Source organism: Lampris incognitus, chromosome 7 (genome assembly GCF_029633865.1).
Source record: "Lampris incognitus isolate fLamInc1 chromosome 7, fLamInc1.hap2, whole genome shotgun sequence".
NCBI classification, from domain to species: domain Eukaryota; kingdom Metazoa; phylum Chordata; class Actinopteri; order Lampriformes; family Lampridae; genus Lampris; species Lampris incognitus.
In genome coordinates this window covers 25,518,916-25,533,477 of record NC_079217.1, presented here as the reverse complement: position 1 = coordinate 25,533,477, position 14,562 = coordinate 25,518,916, and the positions used below count along the sequence as shown (strand labels likewise).

At 42.5% G+C, this 14,562-nt stretch overlaps 1 protein-coding gene across 1 annotated transcript in view; it reads right to left on the bottom strand.

The window, feature by feature from the left end:
- oafa (OAF homolog a (Drosophila)) overlaps positions 1 to 11,860 on the bottom strand; it is a 38,304-nt gene extending 26,444 nt beyond the window's left edge. The window contains exon 1 of the mRNA XM_056283880.1: positions 11,112 to 11,860. Within this exon, the coding sequence (XP_056139855.1) occupies positions 11,112 to 11,330 (219 nt within the window). The 5' untranslated portion in view covers positions 11,331 to 11,860. The remainder of the gene's footprint in view (positions 1 to 11,111) is intronic.
- Between the last annotated feature and the right edge of the window lie 2,702 nt (positions 11,861 to 14,562).

Below are 14,562 nucleotides of genomic sequence, written 5' to 3'. Positions count from 1 at the left end.
TATCTGTCAGTAAACATTGTGTCCTGATGAACTGATTCAACTTTCTTGACTTCTAAAAACATGTTTTCACTTTATCATTATGGGTTATCGAGTGTAGATGGATGGGCAAAAATTGAAATTTTATCCATTTAAAATTAAGTCTAAAGATAAAGTTTGCAAAGTGAAGGGGTCTGAATACTGTCTGAAGCCACTGTATATTGTTTATCAAAATCAGCCACCAATATTGAATCACCTTTCAAGCAGAGACTAGAAAGCACTGCAATTCATGTGCTCATGATGCAATAACCCTGTTATCTGTGTATCTTATCTCTCTCAAACAGAAAGGAGCCCCAGCATGATGGGGCAATCTAGCAGACATGGAGGTCTTTCAAGGTATTTGTTATGCCACTATCATGAAGAAAACACAAAAATCTGAATATTTATTGCGGATGTTTCTCATTTAAATAACACTGAGGTTGATTTGAAGTTCAAGTGCATTCTCACAATTGGGGAACTCTTTATAATATTGATGGGTTCAATGAGTGTTAGTCCCTTGTAAATGACACACAATATGTGCCTTTACACAACCGCAGGGGAGTGGGAAGCCCCATGTGCCCCTGTGTTCTTGCATGTCCTCAGTGGTACCTGAAATCACAACATTTCCAAGAAAAAGGGGACACTTGCTCTTACAAAGACAAGTTCATGCAAGTGACAAAGTGGGAGTTTGTCGACTCTGAGGTCGTATTAGAAGTAAGGCATGGCAGTGAATAACAACAAGCAATGCACAAGATGTGGTGACTGCAATGACTTGGGAACATTTATACAAACGAGAAAAAAAAGCAAGCCTAGTTACTTTTAATGACGAACTCTTTTTGTTCCCTATAAATTAAAAGATTGGTATGAGGCCATGCTCAAACAAGTAACAAACCATGGGCCTTGTAGTAAAAATAAAAAGGTCACAGTTATGGTGCAAGCTATTGTTCAAATTTCTGGTCACTTGCACAATTCTTCTGAACTACAGATCTAGGGATGGGCATCAGCCAAAATGAGTCACAGATATGTCCCAAAGGGAGGGCACGTAGAAAGGCCCTCAATCTGCCCCCTACACCAAAATTCTACATTGCATGCACATGTGGGTGTGTGAAGAATCTCCAATTCAATTTCAGAACAAGCTTACTGTTGGGTGTATTCATAAAGCCCCTGGCTTTGAAGAGTCATGATATACAGTAGAGTGAATGGACCTGTGGGCAAAACAGGCTTTGGCTGAAACACAATCGGATTCAAAGGGGGATTTGAGATGAAAAGAAAATTAATAAACAGGCTAATGTAGTCATTCACACCCCTTCACTATTGTTTACAGTCAAAACCTCTGCTATTTAACAGACTGGTTTGAAAATGAGGTCTCAAGTGGCATCCCAGCATCTGTTGACTTGACATCATGGGATTGTGTCAGAGTAGGGCTACCCAATGCTATGGTTCAGTTCTCATCAAACAATAAAAAAAAATACATTGGATGAACTGGTTACAAACAGACTTGCGCTGTTTCTCCCCTAAATGTATTATGACAGAGGCTGAGGAGATAAGGCACATCGAATCATAAATGCGTGCACAAAGACACAAGGCACAAACGGACTAATTAGAGCATTTTGACTTAAGTCTCTACATCTGATGAGACCCAATACAGCTATTTTTAAACCTCTAATTTAGAGACATTTCCATTTGATTATCCCTTCAATACATGGTGCATGTTCTCTTCAAGGTCTTATACTGTGCAACCAAAAACTGTGTAAATTTCAATGAAATAGAAAAAGAACTCACCAAGGGAAAAAAAATTATTAAATTCAAAAGATACTGTCATTCATGTCAAGGTAAAAGCAGTGGTTTCAGGTCGCAGATTTTGCCCTCAATCATATCGGATGATAAGGTTCGCTAAATTGGCAAATTGAGAGTGGATATCACTGACCAGGGACGAGTTGACAGGATCGTATGTTTTTTTTTCTTCACCGCCGGGGATTTACTGGGTGTAGCGGGCAGAAACGGGAACTCCTCCTCGGTTATGCAATGGACCTCCACATCACCTCCGCCTTGTGAATAGTCATGGCCACCGCTAGCTAGCGCACACGCTAAGCTAGCTTTCTTGTCTTCACTTGAAAGAGACGAGAGCACCCCCCCCCCCATTTCAGGGTAAAATTCTTGCGCGCTGAGTGAAGAGTCTCACTTGAACAATAAACAGGCAGATAAACCAGACAAATATTGGTCTTTTCACGAGTCTTTCAATCAAAAGTCTGATGCGCAGCGTTGCAGAACCGGTCTGCTCAGGCCGCCATCTTGAACGGTCCCCGTCACGTCACAGCTTTGGGGTTTTTTTCTTCAAAAACCAGGATACAATTGTCACACAGAGGAAAGCAAAAAAAAAAAAATTGTACAGACAAGGGGAGTTCAAAGTCCACTCGTTTTACGTCCTCTCAAATAAAATGTACTTTTTTCAAATATCAAGTCTTTATAGCTGTTTTGTTTTCCACATTTTCACGGCAGTTCGCGAAATAGTCACGACATTTAATCTATTGATTCGTGTACACAGTCCATGGGCCAGAGCCCAAAATTTCCTGTTTCGGTACACTCAAGGTGGCAAAACTTACTTATAATTTTTGAAAGGATCCATGTCTGTAGATGATATTTTGGTATGATAACCATTCCTGAGTGGCAGCTGTATCACAGTTATCAGCTCATGAAGTTAACCACCCCCTAAAGTAAATTGCATTTTAGACGCTGGTGCATATCCTGGTTTAGCCTCATGGTCAGGACATTTTTCAATGTTCTATAATATTGTCTTTGGTATCATTTTAAAGGGGACCTTCTTAGCTTTCATTCAAGCCCTGTTGTGGATATTTCTCACAAATATAGAGGTCACTTGAGCTCTTCAACCCGTCAATAACACACATCTTTCTGCAATGTTCGCCTAAACTATATACTTTCTTTTAGCCCTGTGGCATCTAGGAATATCAGGGACACAAAACACAAAAACTGGAATACTCACAGGACTGTAAAGATTCAGGAAATGTATAATATACCCATACTATTTCATTGTGTGAGGTGATTGTGAACCTTAAATTAGAAGGGCATTATTACAAAGAAACTAACTAGACCAAAGCCAGTTAGTCCATGGGTCAGACCAGATATCGATATCACCCAAGGTGACACAACTTCACTGGTGCCATTTTATTTGGTACACTAACAGAAGTAAAATAATACATGATAACCTTTCCAAATGAGCAGCTATTTCATTTTTCTTTCAGGAAACCTGTTTCTGTGCCTCTCACGATTGTGTATTTGCCCAGATTTTTACAAATATAGCATTTCAACACCCCTTGTACTGATTAGCCTAGCTTAAACTCTGGGACAGTTCTTAGTTGGCCAACAACCAAGGATAACCAGTACTGTGTACTTCCATTCATTGTGCTAAGCTAGGCTAACGTGCAGCCAGATAGCTTTCTACTAAACACATATAGAGGAAACTGGTATCTATCTTCTTGTCTCACTCTGGAGAAGATTGTAAGCTAATTTCCCATAATGTTAGCATGTTCTTTTAATGTGTATGTTAATATGATTAGTTAAAGTGGCTACGAGGAACTTTCATCTTGTGTTGATTTTAGCGGCCTCATGTGGACAAAATACAGCTGTTGCATAGCAACTAGGTAATGTATCTATTTGTGGCTATGTAAGATAAATAATGGTAATATGACGCTGGTGAAGCAAAGTAAACTTTGTTTTAGTAGTGTTCATACACCTAAGTTACATGTATTTGTTTGTATGTGGCAGGTGAAAACTGACTGAATATGGCCACTGGTGAACAAGCAAGTTTTTACCCAATACCAAAGCGCCCACGGGTGGAGTGCATTATCCACTGTTCTGATGATACAGATAAGCTGGTTTCACTACAAAGTGTCGACTCATGGAGAACTCTGCTCAGGGCAGCTCAGATACGAAATCATGCACCAGTTTTGAAACTGGCAAAAGACATTCCTGAGGGACAGATTCCAGCAATCTACTACCACAGAAAGTGTCGCAGTATCTTCACTATGAAGCAAATTCTTGATGGCCTCCTTGCAAAAGAAAAGAAAAGTTGTGTCTCTGCTGAAGAGAAACAATCTAAGAGAGTAGCTCGACATGCTCCAAGTACATCTAGGACTTATGATGCAGAGTGCATATTTTGTCAGAAAAACAGCAAATATTCCAAGAGACAGAATACGAGAGAAGTACTGGTGCAGTGTCGAGAACTGCGAGCTGATGCAAAGATCAGGAGTGCAGCCACAAAGAAAAGGGACAGCAGAATCCTTGCCATTGTGAGTAGAGACCTTGTAGCAGCTGAAGGGCACTACCATAGGTCATGCTATATACTTTACACCAAAGAAGAGGTTTCCAAAGGAGAGGTTGCCACCAATGAAGATGATGATGCTGCAGCCCAGTATGAAGCTGCTGTGAATAAGGCATACAATGAGCTGTTCCTCTTCATCAGGATGGAACTTTTTGGCAATCCTCAAGTGATGACAATGACTGATCTCTCTTCTAGACTGGTAGCTTCAATGAACTCCCAAGGCATTGCCCAAGTCAAGGAATCAACCAAGAAGCACATAAGGCGAAACCTGGAGAGTGAGTTTGCTGGAGCCTTGCAGATATTCCCTGATGAGAAAGGAAAATTCCTCCTCTATCCCGATAACTTGTCCATGAGGGAACTTGCCAAAGAAAATAAGTCTCTCAAAAGGGAGCTGCAGACCCTGAAAAGTGTCAGTGCACAAGATGTTATAGCCAAAGCAGCCATCAAATTGAGAGCAGACATTAAAAGTCAAGATGTTCCTCAAACCTGGCCGCCTGAAGTCAAACCAGAAGCAGAATGTCCTACCATTCCAGAATCGCTCATTATCTTCCTGTACTCTCTACTCACAGGCTCAAATGATCCTGATCATGCATCCCAGAGAGTGCAGTGCCTTCTGCAGTCATTTGGCCATGACATAGGATATGCAGTGACATGTGGAAATACCAAGCCTTCCAAGCACATTGTTCTGCCATTCAGTGTCAAATCGTTGACAGGAAATGTAGAGTTGATAAACATCCTCAACCGACTTGGTCACAGTGTGTCCTATTCACAGATGGAAGAGATCAACACTGCCCTGTGTCTCCAGAAACTCTCATCATCAGGGAGTGGCATTGCCCTTCCAGCTAACATCCATCCTGGCATATTCACAACTTTAGCCTGGGACAATATCGACCGTCTTGAAGAAACTGTCAGTGGTGAGGGAACATCTCACAGAGTCAATGGGATTGCTGTGCAAGCAAAGCCAGTCAACCCACTTCCTGTCCAACCCATGCCCACTGTTCCCAAAACAAAGAAGAGAAGCATTGATGGACCCCCACCAATGTTACCAACTTACAATGCTGGACAACGGGTAGGGCCACCACAAAGCAAAAAGTCAGATGCCGATACTGCAGCCAATACTAAGCTTGCCAGAGAGAAAAACCTTCTTTGGGTCCACGCATGTCACAACAAGAAGAACAGTCAGTCAGCCGCTGGACAGGCTTCAACATCCTGACTCGAGAAGAGATGACGGTCATCCCCGACAATATAGGCTATCTGCCTACCATCAATGCTCCAGCGACACAAATGTCTACTGTCAACGAGGTGCTTAACCAGTCACTGAGCATCATGCAATGCTTTGGCCTGAGGAAGATTGTCTGTGTCTTTGACCAAGCCCTGTATGCGAAGGCTGTCGAGATCACATGGAAACACCATGACAAGTTCCATGATATCATCGTTAGGCTTGGGGTATTCCACACCATCTGCAGACTGCTGGCAATAATAGGAAAGCGTTTCCAAGATGCTGGACTCAAAGACCTCTGCATTGAGTCTGGCATGATTGCAGAAGGCTCAATTGCTGGTGTTATGGATGGCCGCAAGTACAACAGGGCAGTGCGACTACACAAGCTCCTGTATGAGGCTCTCATGCGACTGACCTTGAATGGTTTCCTGTCCTGGTTGGAAGAAACTCACAGGAATTACATGGTTCACCTGAATGACACACTGAAGAGGACACTGAGGACACTGATGTCATGGTGCTTTGTCTTGGCTTCCAGAAGGACATCACCTGTCCCATCTACCAGAAGTGTGGGACTCAGAACCGCACACGGTTTGTCGACATCACCAAACTGGCAAGTTCACTTGGAGACAGCATCTGTGACAGCCTAATTGGCTTACATGCCTTCACAGGCTGCGACACTGTCAGTGCATTCGCTGGTCGAGGGAAGCTGAATGCCCTGAAGATAGTGAGAAAGCACACTTCCTGCCAAGAGACTTTTAGTCAACTGGGACAGACATGGAATGTGAGTGATGAGCTGTTCCAGAAAATTGAGCAGTTCACCTGTCGGATGTATGTTGCTAATAGCAGCACTGCTGAGGTGAACAAACTGCGTTACCAGCTCTTCTGCACCAAAAGGGGAGAGGTTGAGTCCAGCCAGCTGCCACCATGTAGAGACTGTCTCTTTATGCATGTTCAACGAGCCAACTATCAGGCAGCAATATGGAAGTGCTGTCTGCAGGCTAACCCTGTGGTGCCAAGCCCTACTGAGTATGGATGGACAGACGATGAAGGCAAGCTGGCCATTTACTGGATGCGCTCCCCACCTACACCAGATGTGGTCTTGGAAATGCTAACATGCAAGTGTGTGCATTCATGCAAAATGCCAAGCTGCATGTGCCTGTCAAATGGACTTCCATGCACAGACATGTGCAGGTTACAGACCTGCAGTAACCAAAAACAGCAGGATGGTCCAGAACTGGACTTTGAACTTGGGGAGTCAGATGATGAGAGAAACGAGCAGTTTGATGAATGACAGTGTGATGATTCTGATGGTATTACTGTGGTAGTAGTCTATTGATGCACAGGATGTTGATTCTGGACTTGGTTACCCAGAGCTTGATAACAATAATGTAACCATATTCACATATACCCATTACCCTACCCATTACCATTACATATACCCACTAATGATATGGGATTACATGTATCATTGACTAAGTATATGTAAATGTCAATGTTGTTTAAAATATTAAAATAGTTCATTACCTCACTATGGTATTCCTTTTTATCATGTATTTTGATTGTGTATTTAAACAAATGTATAGAGACCAGTTTGTGACCTAACTGGCTTTGGTCTAGTTCTCATTTAAGGCTCACAATCACCTCACACAATGAAATAGTATGGGTATATTATACATTTCCTGAATCTTTACAGTCCTGTGAGTATTCCAGTTTTTGTGTTTTGTGTCCCTGATATTCCTAGATGCCACAGGGCTAAAAGAAAGTATATAGTTTAGGCGAAAATTGCAGAAAGATGTGTGTTATTGACGGGTTGAAGAGCTCAAGTGACCTCTATATTTGTGAGAAATATCCACAACAGGGCTTGAATGAAAGCTAAGAAGGTCCCCTTTAAAATGATACCAAAGACAATATTATAGAACATTGAAAAATGTCCTGACCATGAGGCTAAACCAGGATATGCACCAGCGTCTAAAATGCAATTTAGTTTAGCGGGTGGTTAACTTCATGAGCTGATAACTGTGATACAGCTGCCACTCAGGAATGGTTATCATACCAAAATATCATCTACAGACATGGATCCTTTCAAAAATTATAAGTAAGTTTTGCCACCTTGAGTGTACCGAAATATCGTCTGGCCCATGGACTAACACACGAATTTTCCATTTTGTTCCCGCTGACACCCGGCACGACTTCCAAACTCGCTGAGCATCATGGGTAGGCTAGCGTAGCCTTCCGCTATTGAAACCGAACAAAACTAGCTTGATTTGTCAGAATCGAAGGAGAAATAATGAAAGCGGATGGGCGTAACATTAGCCTGTCATATTGTTGAGGTATCAAGGACACTTTCGTGTTTTTGTTTTGAGAAATGTTAAAGATGTCTTTAAAATCCACAGGTCGACATGCGACGGATCGTCTCCGGCCATAACCCTAACCTATACGGCCTCTGCAGTATATTCCATATTTAACTTAAATCTTTCCAAGAATTCTTTAGCAGGGTAAATTCGATGTAAGATCTTTAAGCATACTTCTTTCACTTTGTTATTAATACAATAATTGTTTAGAATACAACAAGCTCCCCCCACTGTAAATCCCTCATGAACGCTTCGGACTGTGCTACTTCTCCCGCCGCAAGATTCTTTTCGTCACTGCTTTGGTTGCTTGAAGTGCCACGCAAATGAATGACGTCACTCATTGAGGGCTGTCAGGTCGACGGAACCTATTCATTTTCTATGGAGAGGAGGCGATCCGGCCGCACAGTACATGACGGATATGGCACGGCCAGCTGACGGACAATTCGCCGCATCTGAATTTGCATAAACACGACTCGATCTCAAAGCAAATGAGTCCGTCCAGCGCAATACACGATACACCTGGCTGGCGAAACTCAGATCAAACTGTAAATATGGGCAGTGCTGATCAAATATGAATCAAGATTCTGTTATTGCTCTGCCTATTTCTCGCCTCAGATATTTTCAGAAACGTATTTTAGTGTGTACTGTTTGGCTGAACAATGAGAAAATTTGTGACGAGGCCGCCATGTTAAAAATTGATTATTTATCCCCTCGGGGATAAACCAAGCACGAGCGTTCAGTGGTCTGGTGCGTCCAGATGCATCCTCGCCGGATTCTGTGTCACAATAATTGTTTATATCATGGTCACGAGAAAACAACTTTTGTTATCTCGTTATCACGAGACAATGGAACCCAAAATAATAATATTGCATGGCCGCTACGGACTTCCGTAGTCCTCCGAGGTGGACAAATAGCATTGGTCTCTATGTACAGCCGGCTGTGAGACGAGTGCGCAGGGACCGCCTAAAAGGTGCAGCACCGAAAAGAGATACTAAAAAATAATCAATAACTTCACTCATACAGTGTGGTGTCCCCAAAATCACTTCATACACCAACGACCTCATGTTGGTTAAACTACAACAGTTTGGGGGGAAAGGCTTTTGCATAGTTTCATAATTTTAGAGAATTTTTATTGAAAAAAATATTCAATAACTTCACTTTTATACAGTGTAGTAAATTATGCAAAAGCACATTTTCCAAACTAAGTGTTGTAGTTTGTATGGTAACTGCTTGTTTGGTTATAATGTAAACACCTAACCCATTTCATACCAAATGTTTGCCATGTATTCACAAAGCAGCAGAAAGTAAGACCACTGCTCTCTGATTGATTATGATTCCTTTCCCACATCATCAGAGTCATCATCTTGGTCAAACTTAATACAGACTAACCCTCAATCAGAAAGATATTTAAGTCATGGGACCTGACGACTGTATGAGGCAAACATACTATGTGGATTTCCTTGAAAAGTTCTCAGATGTGACTATGGCATCATCTTCAGTAAGCTATGCAATGGGACACCGCATAGACCAAGTTTCATTCGGTCAGTGATGACTTCAGAAGATGACAGGAGTAATGCAACTAAACTGAACCTGTGCTATACAAAACCTATTTTCTCCTTTGAATGTAATGCTGCTTATAACCAAACTGTTGTTTGACATCCCTTTTTAAACACTTCACTTCCCACATGTGCTGCTCATGACTATAAATTGTGTATGGCAGCTGGAAGTGACAGTTCATCCAACTTTCCATAAATTCTGGAGATACTGCCACAGGAACCAGATAGAAACCACATGGAAGAGGAATGAGGGCACAGTGGCAATAGAAGGAGAGGAAAAACACTTTGGGGGAAAAAATGAAGGGGAGAGTGAGAGAGAGACCTACACAAGTGGAACAGATAAATCAGACAGTGGAAGAGTAAAGTGATAGCAGATATTATATTGCCTGTATTCGAGTAGACCAAACCATGTGTACGTATGTGTGAGTGCATGTACACCTGGATGCAAGAGAAAAAGGCAGCAGGATGGGGCCTACAGATTAGTGCTATGTCCCTTTGTCTTAGTGTCAGCAATGATTGCGGGTGACGGCCTTCTCTCTTTCAACTCGAAATTAGCTGTTTTGGTGAGTGAGCCAGACGTCGAGATCAAAAAAGGTCAGATATGCCCACTTAATCCTGGTAAATCTCCCCCTTTACATCTCTTCAGTCTGTCAGCTTCTGCATAACGGCAGTCATCACGGGCGCATGCCTTTGCTTTTTGAGCGACTGCGATTTCCATTCAAATGTTGCAGCTTCCTATCCAGCACTGGTTACTCCTGCCTCAAGGGAAGTTGAAACTAAAAGTTTCACCTTTCAAGTCATCGTAAAGCCAAAGGTGGTAGGGGCAGCCAGTAAGTGTCACTTGATGAGCTTTCTTACTTTTTGCAGGAATGCTAAATGTGGCCACAAATGGGATCTGGGGGTAAACACAGGGGCAGCGTTTGCACTCAGTGGGCTCCCACATCTGAAGTAACAGACCGACCATTTTGATTTCTGGTCACGGTGTTGTGTACCCTGAGTTTATACCCTCCCCACCCCAGGGTATTCCTATTAGTAGATGAGATGTTTTCCTAAAAGTGTAAGAACTGCTGACCCCACATCCCTGCCCTGACGCAGACATTTAGCCCAACACAAAAGGGCACCGCAGTTCACAGGGTTTCAAACTGGTGTTTTGAATGGGCCACAAATGACAGATTAGGTTCATGAAATGGACCAAATGGAACAGATAAACTACTACCCAGCTCGCGCCAACACAAACAGGAAGTATATTGGCAATTCGGTTCACTACTATACAGAATGGTGATGGCACAGTGTGAGCTGTGATGGTAAGATAACATTTTACAGCAGCAGCTCTACAAGTCATTTAACCCTCATGTTCAGATCACTCATGATCACTGTATACTGTAACATCCACACCAGGCCACCTTTGGATTTTAGAACAACATAATTGAGAAATTAATCTAAAAATACCCAATATATCTCTATCCCCATCTCAATAGCTGAGATTCATAAGTAGTATTTTGTGGGGTTTTTTTTTCCAAACAGAGCTCAAGCCGAAATGGGAGTTATATAAAAGTTAAGTTTGTTTTGGTTGTCACCATAGTGGTAAACAGGACCCAAACAACCCCCCTCCCTCCTCCTCCCCCCTTTACCTGTAGGAAGTCAGCGACGAAAGTAATGAGAGTGCCGTCTCCCTGTTTGAACTCAAGTGATATGGAGTCTCTCTCACTGTCCGCCTCCAACACCTCCTCGGTGATCAGTCCGTCAGAGAGCCGGACTCGGACCCTGAGCTCAGATCCAAATCCCGGTCTTATCAGGAGCAGCAAAGTCAATATCCGCACTGAGACCGGATAGATGCGACACGCAAACATCCCCAAAAGACGCGAAAGTGGCCCCAACGGAAGAAAAAACTCGGCGCAAACCAAGGACCTGTGCTCATACTATCCTCTTGTTATTCTGCTGCATCTCGGAAAGCCTTCTCCGTTTATTCATTGTTGTGTGACTAAACGTCACACTTTCTTCTGCCATCTTTTTTCTTTCTTTCTTTCTTTCTTTCTTTCTTTCTTTCTTTCTTTCTTTCTTTCTTTCTATATACAAAAAAGTAATCTATAAAGTTGCTTGCAAGTGGCGGTAATTGCGCAGACGGGTGCAGTTAGGTCCTGGATATTGGACTATATCACGTCGGCGGGGCTCCCCTTCAAATCTTTGTGTTTCACTTTGTCGCTTCTTTCGCCGCGCAGCTCGGCCGTGTGTGCGTTTACCGGGATCATGCGCAACTCACGTCTCTCACGCCGCGCACACAAATCCTCCGCGGATGACACGTTGTTTCACATTCTGCTTTGTGTTGATATTCCCGTCTTTCTTTTTTTCCCCTCCTCCCTCCCTCTCTCTCTCTCTTTCTCTTTCTTTCTCTCTCTCTCTCTCTCTCTCTCGCTCTCTCTCCTCCGCAGTTTATCCAATCCCGTCACTTCCTATCTGCAGGAATCCCACTTCTCTCCTGGCCTCCAAACTTTTTTGGGTGAGTGGGTGAGTGTGAATGCGGCGCTGGTAGTAAACTCTTAAAGCCACACCGCCCTCTTAAAGTTCGCCCATCCCCCCCTAAGGGGGCTCATGTGATCCTTCACTCCAGCAAATAGGCTGAGCCAATATGCCCAACAACAGCCACAACAAAGCTTTTGTTAGCTTTTAAATTTATAAGTTTTTCTTTTTTTTTCTTTGTCCAGATGTTGCTGTTTACCTTGTTGTGTCCTACAAGGTAAAAGAGGGAACTGACCTTTTCTCCTCATGTATGCCAAAGTGATATCTCTATTGTGGTTTACTTGCGTGGCAAAGTTTAGTTGAGGCCATTATGGTAAAATAAAATAAAAACTTAGCTGAAGGAACAAGGGGTTCATTTTATTAATCTGCATGATTTCCCAGAGGTCTTCCAATCTGGGAAAAAAGACAATTTTATATCAGCAATAGAGCAAAGCTTGTATTTAGAGATCAAGTTGAGATATTTTGTGTGCTTTTCAGCCTATGGCATTTTAGATTTTAATCTTATATGCAGTCCTCCTACATTAATGCGTTTAATTGTTTCTTTAAATGCTGTCACAAAGATAACCACCACTTTCATCTGAATGTGAGGTTCCTTTGATACTCTCTGAAGGAGGAAAAAAAACCAAGGTATGACTTCAATATTTAAGAAGTTATGATATCCAAAGGTAAAAGATTTGAAAAAAAAATAAGTGAGTAAAAATCTGCCACACAGAGGCTGATCGTCTGAAAGAAGATATAGCAACATATAACCACAATGCTACTTTCACTGAGAGATTATCAGTGTGCGTGTGCTGTTTGTGTGCGTGTGTGTGTGTGTGTGTGTGTGCACACGTGCTGTTGTGTGTGCGTGTGTGTGTTTTGGGAAGGTGGTGCAATATTCCTGCTGTAAACCATCTGAGTAGATCTCTTATCTCCATTGGCTGACGCATTGCATTGTGGGTGGGCCTAGCCTCAGGTTGCTGACCCTGATCCTGGTAGCACTTGAGCAGTGCAGAGAAGTAGTGGCCGCTCCAGTGAAGGGGAAAGCAAACACAGAGACCATAAAGCACAGCAAACACTGTCATCTGGACCGGCAAACAGGGACCTGGACCCCGTCAGATGGGGAGGAGAGGAGGAGGTCAAGCAAACAAATCCCTTTGTGACGAAGGTCTCCGTTCTCAAACATTCTCAGACGACGTCTTCGTCACGGACCGAGAAGCGCGCCCACATTTGACAGAGAACTCATACAGAGACCAATGTTCTGTCCAAGTTTGGGGTGACAGCTTGATTTTCTGTAATGAGATGATGCTATTCTTTCCCAGTTTTTATTGGCATCAATATCCTTGAAGCTCAACTTGCAACTTGGAGTAGCAGACAGATAAAACTGACTTTTTACCAATGCTTGCGATTCGTAGCACTTTATTGGCCAAGTCCTGCCCCGGCCGTGACCGCCAGTGAAAAAGAAGAACATGCAATGTCTGTTCTTCAAAGTATCTAATCAAAATGTGAACTTAGTGTTTATTCAGGGACCACAATAGCACAACTGCTCCAATCAAAACCATTCTCAGATGCATGGGTTAGCTTGTCCTTGTTCTGCTTTACCAATTTCCAAACTGCATCCAAACACAACAGTCCAAAGTGCAGTTGTTGCATGGTGCTGTTTACCTGGCTGTAGCTAGGCCACCAGCTATAGACACGTTTATGAGTCGCTCTCTGGTATGAGTCGCTCACTGATAAAAAAAAGAAAAAGAAAAAGAAAAGAAAAAAGATCCCAATAGCGCAGGGGCTGAATTCACGGCCGTCCACCTGCTCAGTTATTATTTTTTGCAACCGTCACGGCAAAGAATACAGTAACACACAAAGGTTGAAACTTCGTGATACCCATTGTTTTATTATAGCAAGGGTGTAGGAGAGAGTTGTATATTGGGGGGGGGGGCAAAACCCTGTAGAGGGGTCCGGGGGCATGCTGATCCGGAATTAAAGAAACAAAAACTGCCATTTTACAAGTTTTCAGCAAAGAAAAACATGTTTCATGGCCATATGATAAGGCCTCCCCCATAAGATGGTACTGATAATAAAGAGTATAGAACAGTGCAAGAAAGCAATAAGCAACAAAGTACAACAAAACATGCATTTAACCTGCCTGTAATGCATACTGTAAATGCTGTACAGGCTTGTAAGGTCAGGTTGCTGTACTGTATGCAATGTTTTCATTTCTCATATTAAGCTTAACTAGCTAGCAAAGTTACCCAACAGCTTAGTAACACATTATAAAGTTACCAAACTACTAAAACACAATACTCTGTGAAATGAATGCAAATGCTATATAAAACATTGTATTCACAATAAAGTTAATGTAACCTGTTCCGGGGTTACATTAATCTTATTGTGTTTAATTTCCTTTTTTCTTTTTCTTTTTTTACAATGGTAAAAAAAAGAGGAAATTAAACTTGTTTGGGCACATTTGCTAACGGAAAGGACACTTGCAAAGGACACCCTGCAAGGCCTGGTAGAAGGGACTACGAAGAGAGGGAGACCGAGAAACACCTGGGTAAACAACATCGGAGAGTGGCTACAGATGAGTGT